Below are 18,602 nucleotides of genomic sequence, written 5' to 3'. Positions count from 1 at the left end.
CTCACTTGACTAGCTGTCCCATTTACAAGTTGTATAATTTGACCAATATTATACAATGACTCAGAGCCTTGGTTTTTTTGCCTGTGAAATGGGTAATGCTTATCTCCTAGGGTAAGGATTTAAAGATCTGGCACACACTGTGTGTTACACAAACACAATTCCTCATCTCAGTCCAGGGTCCTAAAGCCTCTGTTGCCTCATTGTACCCACATGTGCAGCACTGATGGGAGAGGAAGCTATTCTGTCCTTTTTCTACCACATCATTCTGGCTGCCCAATGCCCTCAAAAATTAGATATTGTAAGACTTTCTGCACCTGATGTTTTTTTTAAGTGTTTGGTTATTTTGAGAGTGAGACCAAGCATGAGCAGGGGAGGGGCAGAGAGAGAGAGAGACAGAATCCAAAGCAGGGTCCAGGCTCTGAGCTGTCAGTACAGAGCCAGATGCAGGGCTTGAACCCACAAACCATGGGATTGTGACCTTAGCCGAAGTCAGACACTTAACCAACTAAGCCACCCAAGGCGCCCCTCTGCATCTTATTTTTAAGCTCTGTAACAGGTGCTGTCTATTTAATCAAGTATCTGACCTCCATGCTTACGTGGGGAAAGGGATACGTTCGGTCCTTGTAATTAGACCTATTTATACCTCTGCCAGCAGCCCCAAAATGCCAGAGTCTGGGGACATGGAAAAGTGGTAGTGTTAGCTTAAAAATAATTCAGCACTGGAGCCATCTCTGTAAGACAGAAAAACTTGTAGACCAGCCCCTGACTAATTAGCCCTCAGGTATATGTGGTCAATGGTATAATAGGCTTTAGTAGCCCTCTGTGGTCAATGGTTGATGGCTAGCACATCTTTGTAGACAAATAAGCTAAAAGAAGTTCAGTGTGTGCTAAGTCCCTGGCCTACAGTCTCGAAGTTTTCAGTTCATCCATGGTTTCTTGTTACTTCTTCGAGGAGTTGTTTCCAGATACCTTCTTCCTTATGACCGGTTCTGAAAGTGGGCCTATAATGAGCAGACAGATGTCTGATCTTTTCTGTCTCCCATTGCACAGGGTGTGGAGAAGATAAAGGATTGAGGTCTCTTGTGTTGATTCTCTGCAATCTCCAGAACACCAGGTTTTCAAACCCCTTCTCTGAAAGTGAAGCCAGATGGAGCTCTAGGCTTAGCAATTAGCTTTGCATAGAGGCCAGAGAGGACTTGAGATGAGTCCTCAGTCCTTCCAATTGAAGCCAGTTTGACGCTTTCTTCCTTTGCCCGAAGTATACACTGGAAAAGGAACAAAGCCTCAAAACTGGCCACTCCTATCTGTCACCAGTGTTCGGGGATCCTGATTATTGACTAAGCTCACGGAAGAGACAGTGAAGTTCTGGGCCTATCAATCTTCGAATTCAGACTGCTTAGGAGGACAGGAGTTGGGAAGAGGAAGACAATAATTAATTCTTTTATTAAGAAACCCTAATGGGCTGTGCAGTGGCAGGTTTACCACCCTGCAGCAGTGATGAGCTAGGCGTGGGTTGTGAATTTTAAAGCAGAGTGTGAATCTTTCAGAGTTTAACAAATTATACCCTTAAAAAAATTTCCAAAAATCAAATAGTTGAGGCCTCAAGCCATGGACTTTCTTGGAAATTCAGGTCATTTCAATTCTGTTAAATCAGTAGGTCTCAACTGCAGAAGATATTGTCCCTCAGGAAAAAAGAAAAACACGTTTTGCCATATTTGGAGACATTTTTGGTTGTCACAGCTTGGGGGAGGGTACTACTGGCACCAGTAGGGAGAGGCCAGGGACTCTGCAAAACATCCCACAATGCATGGAGCAGCTCCCCACAACAAATTTTTCAGACACTATTCCAGAAATCTTGTGTTAAACATACATATATGAGGTATACAAAATGAACAAAACTTGGCCCTACTTTCAAGAAACTTCTACACATGTTGGGGAGAAGGGGTGGGAGTGGGAGAGGAAAGGGAAAACGGTTGTGTGAGTTACAGTAAGGAGATGTGGGGGACAGAAGAGAGAGTAACTGAGAAAAGCTCCAAGGAGTTCTCTCAACTCTGCCTTCACCTGTTACCTACTGACTAGCAGAGGAAACTCTGAGGGAGAAATATGGTTAAGAAAGAGACAGAGTTGTTTGTGAAATATAGGAAGGGGGAGTAGTAATTCTTTTAAGCCTCTTGCTTTGGGGATATAGTAGAAAATACAAGAATTTTGAATCCAAGCAGACTTGGCATGACACCCACACAGCTTGAGTGGGTTGAACACTGCCAAAAGGAAGGCATTCTGGAAGAAGGGGTAATAATGAAATAGAATGTTTATGGAACAATAAAAGTTAGCCAAGAAGAAGAGCAGAAAGTTTTTCCTGGAAGAACAGCAAATACACTTAGACAAGATAGAACGCCATACCTTGGGAACTGCAAGGAGTAATCTCTGAGTCCTGATTTTCTCAACAGTAATACAGGATTAGTGGAAACAACCTGTCAGAAAGAAGCAGCATATGATGTCTGGAAAGTTTCTAGTGCAATGCCTGGAACAAAGTGGCAGTTCAGCAGTTCCCCCAATCCCACTCATTTGATCCCACTCATTCCCCTCAGGCTGCTTGTTTGGGACTATTTACTGTAAACAACTTTTTAGATAAATTAGTTGACCACATAGCCTCCTTTGTATCAAGCCCTCTGGAAGGATCTTAGGGGAAGGAAGGAACGTACTAGGGAGCACACGGGGGTTTGCTCTCCATTCAACGTTTCTCCCTAGCTCACTCTTGAGGAAGATGCCCTACTTCAGCAGTGAAAGGCAGATGACCAGAAGCAGCCCTGAAGGGCACCAGCCAATTTCAGTGAGTGAAAACGCCCCACTCCACCCCTCAACCCACCATTTCCCCAGTCAAGTCCTCCAGGCGGGATGAGTTCTGAGAGCGCATATCTATTTGCCTCTCGGTACCATGCCTCCCCTACGACTGAATCGGGACTAGGGGCGTAATGCGGGAGCTAGGATAGACATCTATGGTAATGGGGAAATCTAGACTGCAGTGGAGCAGGAGGCGGAGACTAGAGCTCCCCGAAAAGGTCGCTATTTGGGAGGGGTGAGTGCTGAGTGAGAAGCAAAAAGATAACCCGCCAAAGCTCTAGGCCCAGAATTCGGGAGGTAGAGCCGGGAGCCTTCCCCGTTAGCCTAAAGCCACCAGCAATGCCGCAGGACTTAAAAAAATAGAAGGGGGGGCATCCCGTGAATGAGCCCCCGCACCTCCTCCAAGTCCCGCTTCGAACGGCCGAACAACCAATCACGATGCGGGGCGGGGCTGCGGAGCTCGGCCGCAGCCAATAGCTACGGGGAGGGTGGGGCCTGGATCCCAGCGCGCGGCGGCGGCGGGGTCGCCCCGGGCAGAGATCGCTGAGCGGCCGAGGTAGCCGCTGAGTAGGGTGGCATGGAGGACCCCGCGGCGCCCGGGGCCGGAAGCGTGTCCACCAATGGCAACGGCAACGGCGGCGGCAAAGGGAAGCAGACGGCGCCCAAGGGCCGGGAAGCATTCAGAAGCCAGCGGCGGGAGTCGGAGGTGAGGAACCCAGGGAGCTTCGGTTGGGGCCGGGAAACGCCCGCGGGCGGGAAGCGGTGGCTGAGGTGATTCGGCCCAGTCCCCCTCCCCTTCCGGAGCCCCCGGCGCGCTCGGGGACTCCACCCCTGGGAGCGGGCGTCTTCGAGGTCTGCCGTAGCCTGGACTTGGACTTTGCAGCCCGGACTTGGACTTTGCAGCCCCTGACCCCTCTCTGCCATGTCCCCTAGTCGGGGGCTTCTTAGCCCTCTGGCCTCTCCTCTGGGGACGCGTAGATGTAGCGCAATAGAGACCATACCTGATACTTTTCAAATATTTATCGCACTTAATCTCTGCAGCCCCTTTAAGTGGGGATTCGGGTTTTAGATTTACGGAAGAAACGGGCGCGTAGAGGTTCAGTGACTGGCCTGAGGGTGAGGGGCGAGAGCTCCGCCGCAGTGGACCGGGGCCGGCGTGGGGGGCAGCCGCTCTCCCCCCACTCCCCTGCCCCGGGCTAGCGAGCCGACCTAGATGTGCCCAGTGACTTCTGGGCTTCCTCTGCCCCCATGTGTTTGCAGGCCATTTAGGGAGTGCCTTTCACGGAAATCAAGACCCCTACCACTAAGGGTCAATAGGAGGCTTCAGCCCGGGGTGGGGGGTCGAGGGGCATGGAACTGCTCAGGATACAAACCCACAGATAGGAATATGAATGTTTGGATTACCTCCCCTTCTTCTGAAAAGGAATCCTAACTAGGAGGGTGAAAGAAGTGTAATATTAGTCTCCTACTCTCTCATCCAGTCAGTGTCCATTAACTAGCCAAGAGTAGAATTGGATCTGAGTGGGGATCAGGAGAATAGACCACAAAATGTCAGGTGTGAAAGGGACTGTAGCCATCATCTGCTTAAACCCTTTCTCTCACAGAGGTTAAGAGACAGAAGTACCTTCCCCAAGATCATGCATCTGGCATAGTGGCCAGGGAGTACTAAGCTTGGGGGTCATCCAGACCAGGTTTTGTTTGTTTTTTAATGTTTATTTATTTTTGAAAAAGAGAGAGGCAGAGTTGAGTAGGGGAGGGTCAGAGAGAGAGGGAGACACGGAATATGAAGACAGGCTCCAGGCTCTGAGCTAGCTGTCAGCACAGAGCCGGACGCGGGGCTCAAACTCATGAACCTTGAGATCATGACCTGAGCTGAAGTTGGATGCTCAACTGACTGAGCCACCCAGGTGCCCCCATCCAGACCGTTTTGAATCCTAGCCCTATCACTTACTTTCTGGGTGAATTTTGGCACGTTGCCAAACCTCTCTGAGCTTCAGTTTCTTCTTCTGTAAAGGAGGTTAATGCTACCTACCTCAGAAGGTTGTGATAAAGTCATATGAGACCATTGTCAGATGTTTAATTCAGTGCAGGCAAAGGGCATGTAATTGGTCAGGACCTAGTAGCTCATAGGGCCAGAGCTGGTAGTAGAAGCCAGGTCTTACTTGTCCCAGTCGGTTTACCATTTGAATAGTACATCGCAGTTTCCAGAGGGAGTTAATGTATGTTTTTCATTTTGATACAGAATAGTAGGAATCCATCCCATTTTTTTTAATGTTTTATTTATTTTCGAGAGAGAGAGAGAGGGACAGCATGAGCAGGGGAGGGTCAGAGAGAGAGGGAGACACAGAATCCGAAGACAGGCTTCAGGCTCTGAGCTAGCTGTCAGCACAGAGCCCGACATGGGACTCAAACCCATGAACTATGAGATCGTGACCTGAGCCGAAGGTGGACACTTAACCGACTGAGCCACCCAGGCGCCCCCATCCCATTTTTTAAAAGCAGGAAGTGGAGATGAAAAGACTAGTCCAAAGTCACACCATCTTTCAGAGACAGAGCTCAGCTCTACTGTCTTGGTAGATAAAGGGTTCTATCCACATCATCTCCCTCCCTGCCTCACTATGGATCTGGCCTTTTAGGGCACACTAGACCTCCTTCCCCCAAAGCAACATTGTTTTTGCTTAAATTTTTTGGGGGAGGAGGGGGTAGGTCATTGTTTCAAAAATTATTGAGTCCTTTCTACATGCCCAGCCTAGGTGCTAGGGATGCAGTAGTGAACAAGACAAAGTCTTTTTCCATGGAGCGAACATTCTAGCCAGGGTGGAGAGACAATATGCAAGTAAATAGAATAATTAGCTTCAGAATGATATGTTCTTTGGAAGAATTAAAACTCCTGATGTAGGAGGGCTTTTCCCTGCCTATCAAGTCTTCCAGGAGGAAAAGGGCTCTGGTAGTACTTTCCTTTTGCCAGTGAGTCTGGTATCCAGAGACTCAGAGCTTTCCACCTGCCCCACAGTTTTACCTCCTGGTCGTCTGCAGCTGTACTTTTTATGCTTGCAAATGGACAACTGCAGTGATCCTCTCCATCTGGGCTCACTGCCTGCCAACAGGCTGGCTGGAAAGATTAGCTTTCCTCCACCTTCCACTGCAGCAGGAAAGCTGCTTTGTACCTGTCAGTATATTCCCAGACTCGGCTGACTATCTGCCTTTCCTTCCTTCCCTCCTTTTGCTATCTTGTGAAAGAGTCCTCGGGGGAGATGGTTTATTTTTCCCCCCTCTCTTGAGCTTCTAAAGGAATCTCTGGAAGAGAATTATGTTGGCACAATTCAAGAGAGCCTCCTCATCCATCATTGTGCCTGTGGGGACGCTGGTTGACCTATTCTCTCCCAATGGTTTAGTGTATGAACATCCCAATGAAAATAGGAAACTAGAGAATAATTGTTTGCTTAATAAGAAGATTGTTGGGGCGCCTGGTGGATCAGTCGGTTAAGTGTCCAGCTTCGGCTCAGGTCATGATCTCACGGTTCGTGGGTTCGAGCCCCGCGTCGGGCTCTGTGCTGACAGCTAGCTCAGAGCCTGGAGCCTGTCTTCATATTCCGTGTCTCCCTCTCTCTCTGACCCTCTCCTACTCACACTTTCTCTCTCTTTCAAAAATAAATAAAAATATTAAAAAAAAAAAAGAAGAAGATTGTTAGGGCACCTGGGTGGCGCATTCGGTTAAGCGTCTGACTCTTGATTTCCACTCATGTCATGATCTCATGGTTTAGAAACTGAGCCCAGCTGCCACACTGACAGAAAGAAGCCTGCTTGGGACTCTCTCCCTCTCTCTGTCCCTCCCCCTCATGTGCCCACACACTCTCTCAAAATAAACATTTTTAAATATTTAAAAGAAAAAGGAAATTCTCAACCAAATGATTCACCTCAGGCCTCTTTCAGCCCGATCCCCTGGCTTAATTGGCTCCCAAAGTCCTTGACAAAGTTTTACTGGTTTGTGGCAAAAGGAAGAAAATTCAGGGCATTGAAGTAAGTTTTTCAAATATAGTTCAATACAATAAATTTAAAGGATGTGTTCAATTTGGGGAATCTGGTGAGCTTTGTTGGTAGATCTTGCGGCTCTTGATCTCACAGGGTCATGAGTTCAAGCCCCATGTTAGGTGAAGAGCTTACACAATAAATAAGTAAATAAGTAAATAAATAAATAAATAAAAGGATGTATGTGCTTTGTTTGTTTATTTACTTATTTACTAAACTTTTTACTTTTGGAGTGATTTTAGGTTTATAGAAAAGTTGCAGAGATGGTCCAGAGGGCTCCTGTACCCCGTGCTCAGCTTCCCCCGATGCCAGCCTTTCCGGTTTCCACAGTGCATTTAGCCAAACCATGGAAGCAGCACTGGTCCTTTGACTCACTCAAGACTCTGTTCCCTGGGAGTCCTTCTCAGGCCTGGCCTGGCCACGCTGCATCTCCCCCGAGGCAGTTCTCCTGAGCCTCCCCTGGGCTGTGAGAGTTTCTCAGTGAACCTCATTCAGGTCTGTCCAACATAAGGCGAGGTTTTGGGTTTTCAGGTGAAAGAGCACAGAGGTGACTACCCCTCTAGTCACATCAAAGCAGGGGACATGCAACATCTTGTCACTGGGATGCTGGCCCTTGGTCCCGCCGCAGGATGTATGCAATTTAAAACAGTATTTTTCAAACTGTGAGTTGAGACCAACAACCAACATTTTTTAAAGAAATAGAATAATAAAAAATATCTACATCACCTAGTATTGGTGGCATTCTTTTCTTAAAAACTTTTGTTCTGGTTTTGTGTGTGTTGGAACATGATGTAAAATTTATTTATTCTTTTATTTACAATCAAAAAACTTGGAAAATTTTTTTTTAATTTTTTTTAATGTTTTTATTTATTTTTAATACAGAGAGAGACAGAGCATGAGAGGGGGAGGGGCAGAGAGAAGGAGACACAGAACTGGAAGAAGGCTCCAGGTTCTGAGCTAGCTGTTAGCACAGAGCCTGACGCGGGGCTCGAACCCACGAACATGAGATCTGACCTGAGCCGAAGCCGGAGGCTTAACCGACTGAGCCACCCAGGCGCCCCAGAAAAATTATTTTTAATGACTTTTATTCTAACGTTGTATTCTCATTTTGGGGGTTTTAAATTGCTCTTTTTTGAAATAAGTATTTTTAAAATGTTTTTTTTAAGTCTACTGATCAGACTAAAACGTTAACTACCCAATGTCATTCTCACCCTCCACTTTTTTTTTTTCTTACTGGTTTCTGTAACCCAGAAGTATTTGTAAATATTTGCACTAGTGGGTTTAAACATGATTTGCATTGTTGGCAGTGTAAATTGATAAAATGTTTTTGGAAAACAAAAAAAGAATCTATCCTTAGGAAAGATCCTAAATATGAAAAAAACTATAGGTATATTACAGTTTTATGTTTGTAGTAAAGAAAAATGATCAACAATAGAGAACTGGTTAAGTAAACCAGTTATCTGCCTGCTTTGCTGTGCACTTAGCTGTTTAAAATGATAGTCATAACAATATGAGAAAAATGCCTTTATAATATTAAAATTCTGAGTACAGGAAGTAAAATGCTAAGTAGTAGAAAAACCTACATGGTGCTACCAAGTGCTAGGTAATGTGCTAAGTGCTTTTTTCCCCAGTTAATTCATCTATTGCTTATAATAACCCTATGAATTATCCTCATTTTACAGATGAGAAAACTGAGCAAGTCGTTTTCCAATAATTCCCTGACACTAATTCAGTTCTGATACTATCTATAGTTAGCACAAACCTCACAAATTAAGGGCCAGTCCCATAAGACTGTCCCCACTTCAGATGCCAGTCACATCTGGGGCCCCCAGGCTACACGCACTCACTCTACCTGGCCAACTGCAGATTCAGAGGTTCCGTGACCACCCCCATCCAACCCACCCGCTGCCATCTCCTGATTCCATAATTTGCAACAATGACTCACAGAATAAAAAAAAACTGCTCTGTTTATGATTACAATTTTAATATAAAGGATACAATTCAAGAATGAAGGAGAGACAAAGACAAGATATGGGGGTAAAATGGTACAAAGCTTCCATGCCCTCTGGGTATCACCCTCCTAGCACTTTGGTATTTTCAGACCTCATTGTTTCAGGGCTTTTATGCAGAGTTGCATTACCTAGGCATGGTTTTTTAAACCATTAGGCATAGGGGCTGTCTTGGTTGATTAAACCATTGGCGGTAGTTGAACTTAATCTTCAGCCTCCTCTCTTCTCTAGAGGTTGGCCCATTCCCATGCTCCTTTGAAACTCCTAAAGGCTCACCAGGAATCACCTCACTAGCATAAACTCTAGTATTGTTGACAGGGGCTTTTAAATTATAGACACTTTTATCAGGAAATTTCAAAGGTTTTAGGAGCTCTGTGCCTGGACCAGAGCACAAAGGGCCCAGGAGGCAAAGACATTTTTTCTATTACACTGGGGCACAGGGAGATAAGTAACTTGCTCAAGATCTCCATGTGTGACAGATGAGACTCAAAATATTTTTTTTTGAGATTCAAAAAATTTTTAACTTATATGTATTAATGTATACTGGTAGGAAATACTCCAAAATGCTTAGAGAGGTTAGGGGATGGGATTGCATTAAGATATTTTTTTATATATGATTATAACATTATACCTACAACAACATATGAAATCTAGCTTTAATATAACTTGGAGTAGAAATACTACCTTATTTGATAATCCTAAAATTGTGGAACACTAGAGCTGAGGGACCTCCTTTTGTAAATGAGGAACTATGATCCAAAGAACAAGATTGGCCCAAAATCACACAATGGATTAATGACAGAGCTAATATTAGAATCCAGCTCACCTCTTTTGTTTTTGTCCATCTCATTTTTCTAGAGATCAGCTAGAAGCTCTTCTGGTCTGTGTTTATGTAGGTCAGATACAGGCACCGATTTCATAGCTTTCATATCTGTTTATGATCGTAGCCCTTTACTCAGAGTTTCTGATTCTGTATAGGAATCTTCAACCCTGCCCTGCACTGAGCCTCACATTTTGGCTTGGAGGAGGGTACTTCTTGGATTAAAGGCCCAGATGGAATTCTCCTCGCTGCCTCCCCGATCTAATGTTGGCCTCCAAGAGAGGAAGAAGATTAAATGAGAGTATAATTTCCTTTTTCGTCCCTTTTCCCAAGTTACTGCAAAGAACTTCTCCATTGCAGGGCTCTGTGGACTGCCCCACTCTGGAATTTGAGTATGGAGATGCAGATGGGCACGCAGCAGAGTTGTCAGGTACGAGATGGAGATGGGCTGTGGAGAGCGGAAGGACAGCCCAGAGGAGAGGGCCTGGGTCTGTGATCTCTCCTGGCAGCTTATCTATTCTCCACATTCCCTTCTCTCTCCAACCTCCAGCAGTAAATACCTGTGCTTTTACATTTCTTTCTGTGAATTCTCCTCTGGCTACAGTATTCTCCACTTTCATTCTATCACTCTTTTCTGCGCATCCTTCTTTATTCCTTTTTGGTGTACTCTCAAATCCTTTTTCTTTCCATCTTTTACCTCCTCCTCTTGTTTCTCCTCTTATATTCACTCATATCTTTGCATACATGCCCCCTTCTTTCTGCCACCGTCTCCCTTTTTGTCTCTCTGTCTGAAGTTTTAGCTTAGGCTAAGTGTGATCCCCTCACATTAAGAGCCTCCATGTTACACGTGCTATGAATACCAGTTATTAATAAACGAGCCTTGGGTGGAGATGGTGTGAAAATTAAATATTCTGTCACATGGAAGTGACGCTTTGAGACATGCTTTTTCAGAGAAAAGAGACAAGCAATTTTAAAGAAGTTCTTGTGAATAAGCACAGGGAATAAATTTTTGTGATGAGTGACAGAAATAGCTGAGTTTAATAACCAACAAAGGATGAGAATTCCAAAGTATATAAATAAATATATTTCATTCATGTATGCATATGTCTTTGTGTGTATAGAGAGAGAAGAGAGGAACAGACAAGTAGTCAGAATATGAATAGGAATTCAGAGAATAGAAAACCATATGGTCAATAAATATATGAAAAGATGTTCAACTACATTAGTAAATGAAAAACAAATTAAAATAATGAGATATTTCACATTCATCAGATTGCAAAACTTAAAAACCTGAAGTTGGTGAGGATACAGAGAAATAAGTACTTTTATACGCTAATTGGCATGAGAGACAGAGCATAAAATTGGAAAGCACTTTGGTCATTTCTAGCAAAGTTGAAGATGCACACATATTATGACCCAGTGATTCTAGATGTATCTTTTAAAGAACGCTTGGGCACAAGAAAACACGAATAAAAATATGTATTGTGGCCATTGTGAAAAAATTGAAAACAACTTAGGAGAATGGATGAACTGTAGTATTTCAATATAGTAGGCTACCATACAGATGTTAAAATAGTTGATCTGTGTCAATATGTTTTGATATCGGTAAATTAAAAGCACAATGTTGAGTGGGGAAAGGAACAATGACAAAATAATTTACACGTGCATCCAGAAAACTGCTTAAACACATAAACCTAAAAGATGTTTCTGGGAAGTCTAGTTGCACACTTGATTGAGAACAGTGTCAGTTAAGTAAACGGATGTGTTCGTCAAACTGTCATGTAAAAAATTATTGAAGGACATACTAAAAAGTGATTTTTAGAAAAAATAATATATATAATATCCTGTTTGGATAAAAACTTTCGAAACAGAACATATCATGTTGTTTACAGGTATATAGGTGTGTAGTAAAAGTAGAAAAATAGGCATGTGAAGCATCCATACCAATTTCATTAAAATGGTTATCTCTAGAGAGGGGTGTAAGATAGACTGGAAGGGGCGGCGGGGGGACTTTAGATGTCTGAAGCAGATATGACAAGTATAACATTTGTTTAATCTGGGTAGAAGATACAAAGGTATCTCATATGTATTCTGTTTTTATCTGTTTATGAAAGTTCATAATCTAAAATTTAACAATAAAATACAAAAAGTGTAGTACCTCACAGCCTTGCTCTGTTTTCTGACTGGGTTTGTGCTGTGCACTTTAAAAACATCTATACCGTTAAAAATTAAAAAAAAAATAAAAATAAAAACATCTATGCACACTACCCACTGAGCACTGAAGAATATCAGAGTCAGGGCTTGGATTTGCTTCTGGTCAGTCCAGGATTCTGGAACCCAGGACTCAAAAGCCCTGCCTCCCGGACAAGGTGTTTCTCAACCATTAGACTGAGAACATAAGGGATTTTTCTCTTTGTGAATTATCTGTGACCTAGTTAAATTTCCAGCAAGGGTCTCAGGGAACAGAGTTTTGAAGAAATCTGTTCTATCACCTGTTGACTTCTCAGCTTCAATTCTTCATCCGCTATAAGATGAAGGTACTAGTCTAATGTCCTGGAGCGTGTGTGTAGGAGAAGGCATTTTTATTTCTCAAGCTCTCTGCATTTTGTATTTAGAGACTATTGTTAATAAAGTTAGATTTTCTTGGGCATAAGCAGCCCCTCTTTGGCAACAGTAGCTAATTCTAAGTGGTTTGATGCTGTCTCTACCTGAGTGGCCATGGGCAGGAACCTAAACTCAGTACCCTTCGAGGAAACTCAGTAGGGAGAGAATCAACTGGCTTTAACCCCACAGGGCCATCTAACATACTCTCCAGCGTTTACTCTGGCTCCTTGAATAGCCCGAGGATCTTGCCTCTAAATTTCAGGCGTTGTGTTGCCCTTCTCTTCCCTAGAGACAGGACAGCATCAGTCTGGGTTAACAAGCAGAAGGGGATGCAGCCCTAAGAAACGGGGGTGATGACATTTAGCCCTCTCTGCTCCAACCCTCCTCCTGGCCCTCACCAAGTGTTGAAGACTGCCTTCCTTGCTGTAGCAGCCAGCTGGCAGGAGGAGGACAGGTTTGATGGTTTAATCACCCAGGGACACAAGTGGCTATTTTTAACTGCTCCAAAAGGGGGGAAGCTGGCTCTGGATTGAATTGGACACAGGAATGTGTTGGAAGCTTTAGCTCTTTCGTGCCACCCTCTCCACTTCAGGCACCTTTTATAAGGGTCTGCTGAATGTTTGTGACTCTGTCCTATCTTTTCTGCCACAGAATTGTATAGCTACACTGAAAATTTGGAATTCACCACTAACAGGAGGTGCTTTGAAGAAGATTTCAAGACTCAAGGTGATCCCAGATTCTTATTCATAGAAACCTGCTTTTCTTTCCATGATATCCCAGACTAATCTAGAAAAGCCCAAAACAAAATATGAACCTTCTTCATCCTCTCCATGCTCATATAACTTCTTTATTCCTTCTTGCATACGGGACACAGAGTTTCCTATATCTCAAGTGGAGGGGCCATAGAATGGAAGTGAGAGAAGCCTGAGCTGGGTCCCTTTCACTGATGTAAAGGGCCCAGAGAGCAGAGGGATGTGGACTGGGCAGGTGCCCGGCTACCTGGTAAAACCCTGTGCCTAGTGTAGTCCTTGACCTTAACGTTCAACCCCTGACACCAACTCTGCCTCACTCCTAATAACATCTAATAGTAATTTCATGTGCCCACACTGTGATCCTCTCAGACCTCCATTTCCTTACTTAGTCCGTGAATTCAATTTTCAACTCAACAGATGTGTGGTAAGTACTATTTTGTGCCGGAGATGCAGGGGGCAGGGGTGAATGTGAATTTGCAGTATCTTCAAAGAGATTATAGTCCAGTGGCAGAGTGGAGGTGTGCACATCACAAAACTGAAGCCAAGAGGAAAGTGGTAAGTATCATAAGAGAAGTAAAAAAGATTTTAGGGGACAGAGCTGGCTGGAGCACTAGTGAGAAAGAGGTCATTTAGTATTGGACCTATAATGATGCATAGGAATTGGATAGGTGGGGAGAGAGAGGGAACTCCTTGAAAAGGCAGAGATGGGACAGAATAGACTTTGTGGAGAATGGAGGGAATATGGAGGAAGATAAGGCTGCAGAGTGGGTTCAGCCAGAACTTTTTGGGTTCTTTACTTTTCCAATCTCTTATTCCTTTTCAGCTAAATAAGGAAAGTTTTTAAGAGAATTTGTTGGGGGCTGGGATCAGAGATGGAAATGCTATTAGGAGCCTTTCCAGGAAGGGGAGGCAGAAATTGACGCTGGATCTGTATGGCCTTCTGTCCCCAGTGCAGGGCAGGGAGTGGCTGGAATTGGAGGAAGATGCTCAGAAGGCCTATGTGATGGGGCTCCTAGACCGACTGGAGGTGGTCAGTAGGGAACGGCGACTGAAGGTGGCCCGGGCTGTTCTCTACCTGGCCCAAGGCAAGTGACCACCTTTGCCAGCTTGAAATGGGTGAAAACCAGGGGGGAAATGTTGTTATCAGGACTACGATATGGCAAGCCATGCTGAGAAATCGAGGTCCCTGCCTCTCAAAGACAGATCTTATCAAGTGCTAGAAGTGATCTTGTGCTAAAAAAAAAAAAAAAGAAAGAAAGAAAGAAAGAAAAGAAAAGAAAAGAAAAGAAAAGAAAAAAGAAGTAATATGATGCTTATGAGGATGTTAAGGAGATAGAGGTGGGGGGCAGCTGGGTGGCTCAGTCGGTTGAGCCTCCGACTTCGGCTCAGGTCAGATCTCACATTCGTGGGTTCGAGCCCCACGTCGGGCTCTGTGTTGACAGCTAGCTCAGAGTCTGGAGCCTGCTTCTGGTTCTGTGTCTCCTTCTCTCTCTGCCCCTCCCCCTCTCATGCTCTGTCTCTCTCTGTACCAAAAACAAATAAAACATTAAAAAAAATTAAAAAAAAAAAAAAGGAGATAGAGGTGGATCCTATTCTGGATCCCTTGGAATTGGCCTTTATCTTACCAGGCATGCCAAGATTTCTTATAGAGTTGTTTTTTCCTTCCCCTGGGCTGTAATCATATGTGTAGAATTAGCAAAAGAGTCTGTGGCTAGAGTTGATGATGCACCACCAGCATCATCATCAGCTATGTCACTGGCCTCCACCGAAGGGAGGCAGTGGAGTGCCGCAGAGTCACAGAGGATGGACTCTGCATTATTTCTTATTTGCTGTTAGAAGGTTCAAGCCAGCATAGCAGCAAGAGTGGATACAGTGGGTATTTGGGAGATGATCAGAACTCAGTGGGATTAATTGAGGAAACCTTCTCAGAAGAGACCTATTAGCCAGGTGCTGGAAAGAGAAATGAGATTGCCTAACTGGAATAGTAAAAATAAGCCCTGAAATCATAATAAGAGGACTGTTGACAGAATCAACTAGCTGTGAACTTAAAAAACTATAAAAGAAAATAATAAGTGGAGAGGAAAGAGAGTAGTGAAGGGAAGACTGTAGCAAACAAAGCAGTGCCTAACCGTCTCTCTTGGGTCTGGTGCTCTGGCCAACGTCCAGCTGCCAGTACCTTCAACTTTTTACCTGAGGGCTTTGTCTGCACCCTATATGGGGTAACCAGGAAGTGCTAGGGGATTAATGTGCTCCCCTAGTCCAGTAGCACTGATCACTGCCTACAGGAGTTTTTGGATAAATAGCCCAACTACCTCATCCTTCTTGGGTGGAGAGGATTCTGAGGTGTGTAGAATATATACTGTTTCCCAGAGCTTCCCCTAAACCTGAATTTCAGCTCTTGGCTGCCTTCTCTTCCCTATTTCATTTCCCCACTTCTCTACTAGTATCATCTCCCAAATAAACTACTTGCATTTGAATCCTTCTCTCTGGATCTGCTTCTCCAGCAGAACTCAAACTTAAGACAGACCAGTGATAAGCACTTTGGACCTGACTCTGGAGACCGCTTCTCCTCTTTTGAAATTGGCTTAGTCAAGGAAGTTCTGAAGGCCTTGCCCTATTTTTGTCAGCCTAATTGTTGGGCACGGTGTTGGAAGATAGTCTTTTTTTTCTTTATTTTACTTTGTTTTAATATAGTTTATTATGGAAGATAGTCTTAAGATCATGGGTCAGAGTGGAAAGAACTGGGATATTCCCTCTCACCTTCAACTCCATGGCACTGTTTGGTCCTTTAGGTACTTTTGGGGAATGTGATTCAGAGGTCGATGTGCTACACTGGTCCAGGTACAACTGCTTCCTGCTCTATCAGATGGGGACCTTCTCGGCCTTTCTGGAGCTGCTCCACATGGAAATCGAGTGAGAAGCCTTAGGGGAGGGCTGGCCTAAACAACCCCCTTCCTTGAAGGGTGCCTCATGTCCTATGCTGATTCCCTCCCTGTAGAGACTTCTGTGGGAGCAGGGTCTATTCACAATTCAGTCCAAAGCTTACTGACAGTTCCCCTCTATCCAGCCATGCTCTCAGATATTCTGTCTTCCCCCTGAGGTTGAGCTTATCAACAGCTTCTGCCCTACTTATTGCTTCAATCCTGGGCTTCAGGGCCCTATCCTAGGTGGGTTCCCTTTGTATCTAAACACCTTCTCAACTCAGCCTAACTGGAATCCATGAAGGAAAATGTTCTGCGCGAAAACATGACCCAAGAAGGACAGGACCAATTTCTGTTGCTGCCCGGTTCTTTCCTTGTAGGTCATGACTCTAGAGGTGGCCTTGGTTGCTGCTACCACTATAGTGATCCCTCATTTTATCTCAAGCCTATCACCCAGGAGTTTAAATGGGGCACATTTATAGCATTGCTTAGCATCTACTTTGTGTCCAGCACAGTACTAGGCACAATGTGGATTATAGGAGGGATTATCACCGACCTTGCCCTTGCCCACCTTTATCACAGATAAGCATTTACTGAGATGGCAAAGGAAATCTGTGGGCTCGTTTACCTTAGAACAGTTTCTTTTAGCTATATAGCGAGGGAATAGCAGGTTCTCAGGTTTGTGTATGTGGTAAAGGGAGACACAGGGCCTAAAGAGGATATCTGAGTTCCTGTTCTCCCTTTCCTCCCATGGCAGCAACAGCCAGGCCTGTAGCAGTGCTCTTCGGAAACCAGCCATCTCCATTGCTGATAGCACAGAGCTCAGGTGAGTGGAACTGGCCCTGAAATTGGCAGAGGGGATGGTCGGCAATGGGTTACCCTTTGCCCAGTCCTCCAGATACACCCAGATTACTAGTAGTTACTAATTCCACCTGATTGAGCTCCCACACAAATCATCCCTGACGTCTCTGACTATAGGCAAGGTGTTGCTTTGAGAACCTTTTGTAATCCTTCCATAACCCCAGGGTGCTGCTGAGTGTCATGTACCTGTTGGTGGAAAATATCCGCCTGGAGCGAGAGACAGACTCGTGCCGGTGGAGGACTGCGCGGGAGACCTTCCGCACTGAACTGAGTAAGAAGTGGCATTTAAGGAAGGGTGGGGAGGAGGTGCTGGTGCTGGAGGGAAGCATAGCTTCTGAGCCTCTGCACAGTGGAAACAGACCGCTCACCTGCCTGCCTGCCTTCCCCCCTTCCTCCCATTCTTCCTTTCTCTTTCCGAATTGGCATCCGTTCTTTTATTCTTACTTTTTAAAATATGTTTGTTTATTTTGAGAGAAAGAGAGTACGTACAGGGGAAGAGCAGAGAGAGTGGGGGAGAGAGAATCCACACTGTTAGCATGGAACCTAACATGGAGCTTGAGCTCATGAATCCCCTGATCATGATATGAGCTGAAACCAAGTGTCAGGCACTTAACCGACCGAGCACCTAGGTGCTCCTATTTTTTTTTTTTAAGTAGGCTCCACTCCCAGCTCCAGTGTGGAGCTTGAACTCACTACCCTGAGATTAAGACCTGAACTGAGATCAAGAGTTGGATGCTTAACCAACTGAGCCACCCAGGTGTCCCTAGCATCCTTTCTTTTAGGGTAGATACTGTGTGACAGGCATGAAAACCTGGCTTGACTGCCCTTGTGTCTTTGAGTTAAGACCAATTATGTGTCATTTTTGTGCCTTGGTTTCCTTTGTTATAAATGGGGATAGCCCTCCATCTCCCATTTCATCATCAATTTCACATGAAAAAATGAGTTGAATCAACTTGAAAATGTTAGTTGGTAATGTCATCAGGCAGGATAAGATATGAAGGCCTGTGGGATTTTTAAAATATATTCACTGAGGGGCATCTGGGTGGCTCAGTTGGTTAAGCATCTGACTTTGGCTCAGGTCATGATCTCATGGTTCCTGAGTTCGAGCCCCACATCGAGCTCTCCACTCTAGCAAGAAGCCCACTTTGAATTATCTGTCTCCCTCTCTCTCTCTGCCCCTACCCTTCTCACTCACTCTCTTTCTCAAAAAAAAAAATTAATAAGATAAAATATATCACTGATGTGGAAAAGTGAGTTGTGATCCATGAAATGCACTGAATTGTTTGACCAGAAAGCAACATCTTTATATTACTATTACTGCTAGTTTGGTATCCACCCCCAAACTTGGGAGCTAAGTCATTTTACCTTCATGGCCTTCCTTCCTGCCCCTTCCCTCTGGGAACTCGGTAAGCCTCCTTCTAAGGAACAAGTACTCGAATTCTTGGGGGAGGTAAGAGCCTCCTTCAGTGTGTCCAGAATCAGGGTCACAGGGGCAGGGTTACAGCTACCTCATCCTCACTTCCTCACTCTTCTTCCTCTCCCCTAGGCTTCTCCATGCATAATGAGGAGCCTTTTGCCCTTCTGCTTTTCTCCATGGTTACCAAGTTCTGCAGTGGCCTGGCTCCCCACTTCCCCATAAAGAAGGTCCTGCTTTTGCTCTGGAAGGTAGTCATGGTGAGTGGCAAATCTCCCCACCCCCACTCCCATCTCATCAAACCAGCAGCATCCTCTGCCACCACCTCAGTTTCTTCTAGTCTGATTCCAG

General features: G+C 44.8%; 1 protein-coding gene across 10 annotated transcripts in view; it reads left to right on the top strand.

Moving 5' to 3' along the window:
• The first annotated feature begins 3,368 nt into the window (after positions 1–3,368).
• The window catches only part of STRIP2 (striatin interacting protein 2), a 49,981-nt gene continuing 34,747 nt past the window's right edge, over positions 3,369–18,602 (top strand). For 8 of the 10 annotated variants that reach the window (XM_029923636.1, XM_029923632.1, XM_029923622.1 and 5 more), the window contains exons 1-8: positions 3,369–3,547; positions 10,060–10,129; positions 12,955–13,029; positions 14,006–14,140; positions 15,848–15,968; positions 16,734–16,802; positions 17,002–17,108; positions 18,384–18,511. In XM_029923636.1, the coding sequence (XP_029779496.1) occupies positions 3,419–3,547; positions 10,060–10,129; positions 12,955–13,029; positions 14,006–14,140; positions 15,848–15,968; positions 16,734–16,802; positions 17,002–17,108; positions 18,384–18,511 (834 nt within the window). In that variant the 5' untranslated portion in view covers positions 3,369–3,418. The other 2 variants (XM_029923643.1, XM_029923648.1) reach the window with 2 other exon arrangements.

The sequence above is a fragment of the Suricata suricatta genome, chromosome 2, assembly GCF_006229205.1.
Source record: "Suricata suricatta isolate VVHF042 chromosome 2, meerkat_22Aug2017_6uvM2_HiC, whole genome shotgun sequence".
Taxonomy (NCBI): domain Eukaryota; kingdom Metazoa; phylum Chordata; class Mammalia; order Carnivora; family Herpestidae; genus Suricata; species Suricata suricatta.
The sequence above is the reverse complement of the archived record's forward strand: the minus strand, read 5'-3'. Positions and strand labels throughout refer to the sequence as shown.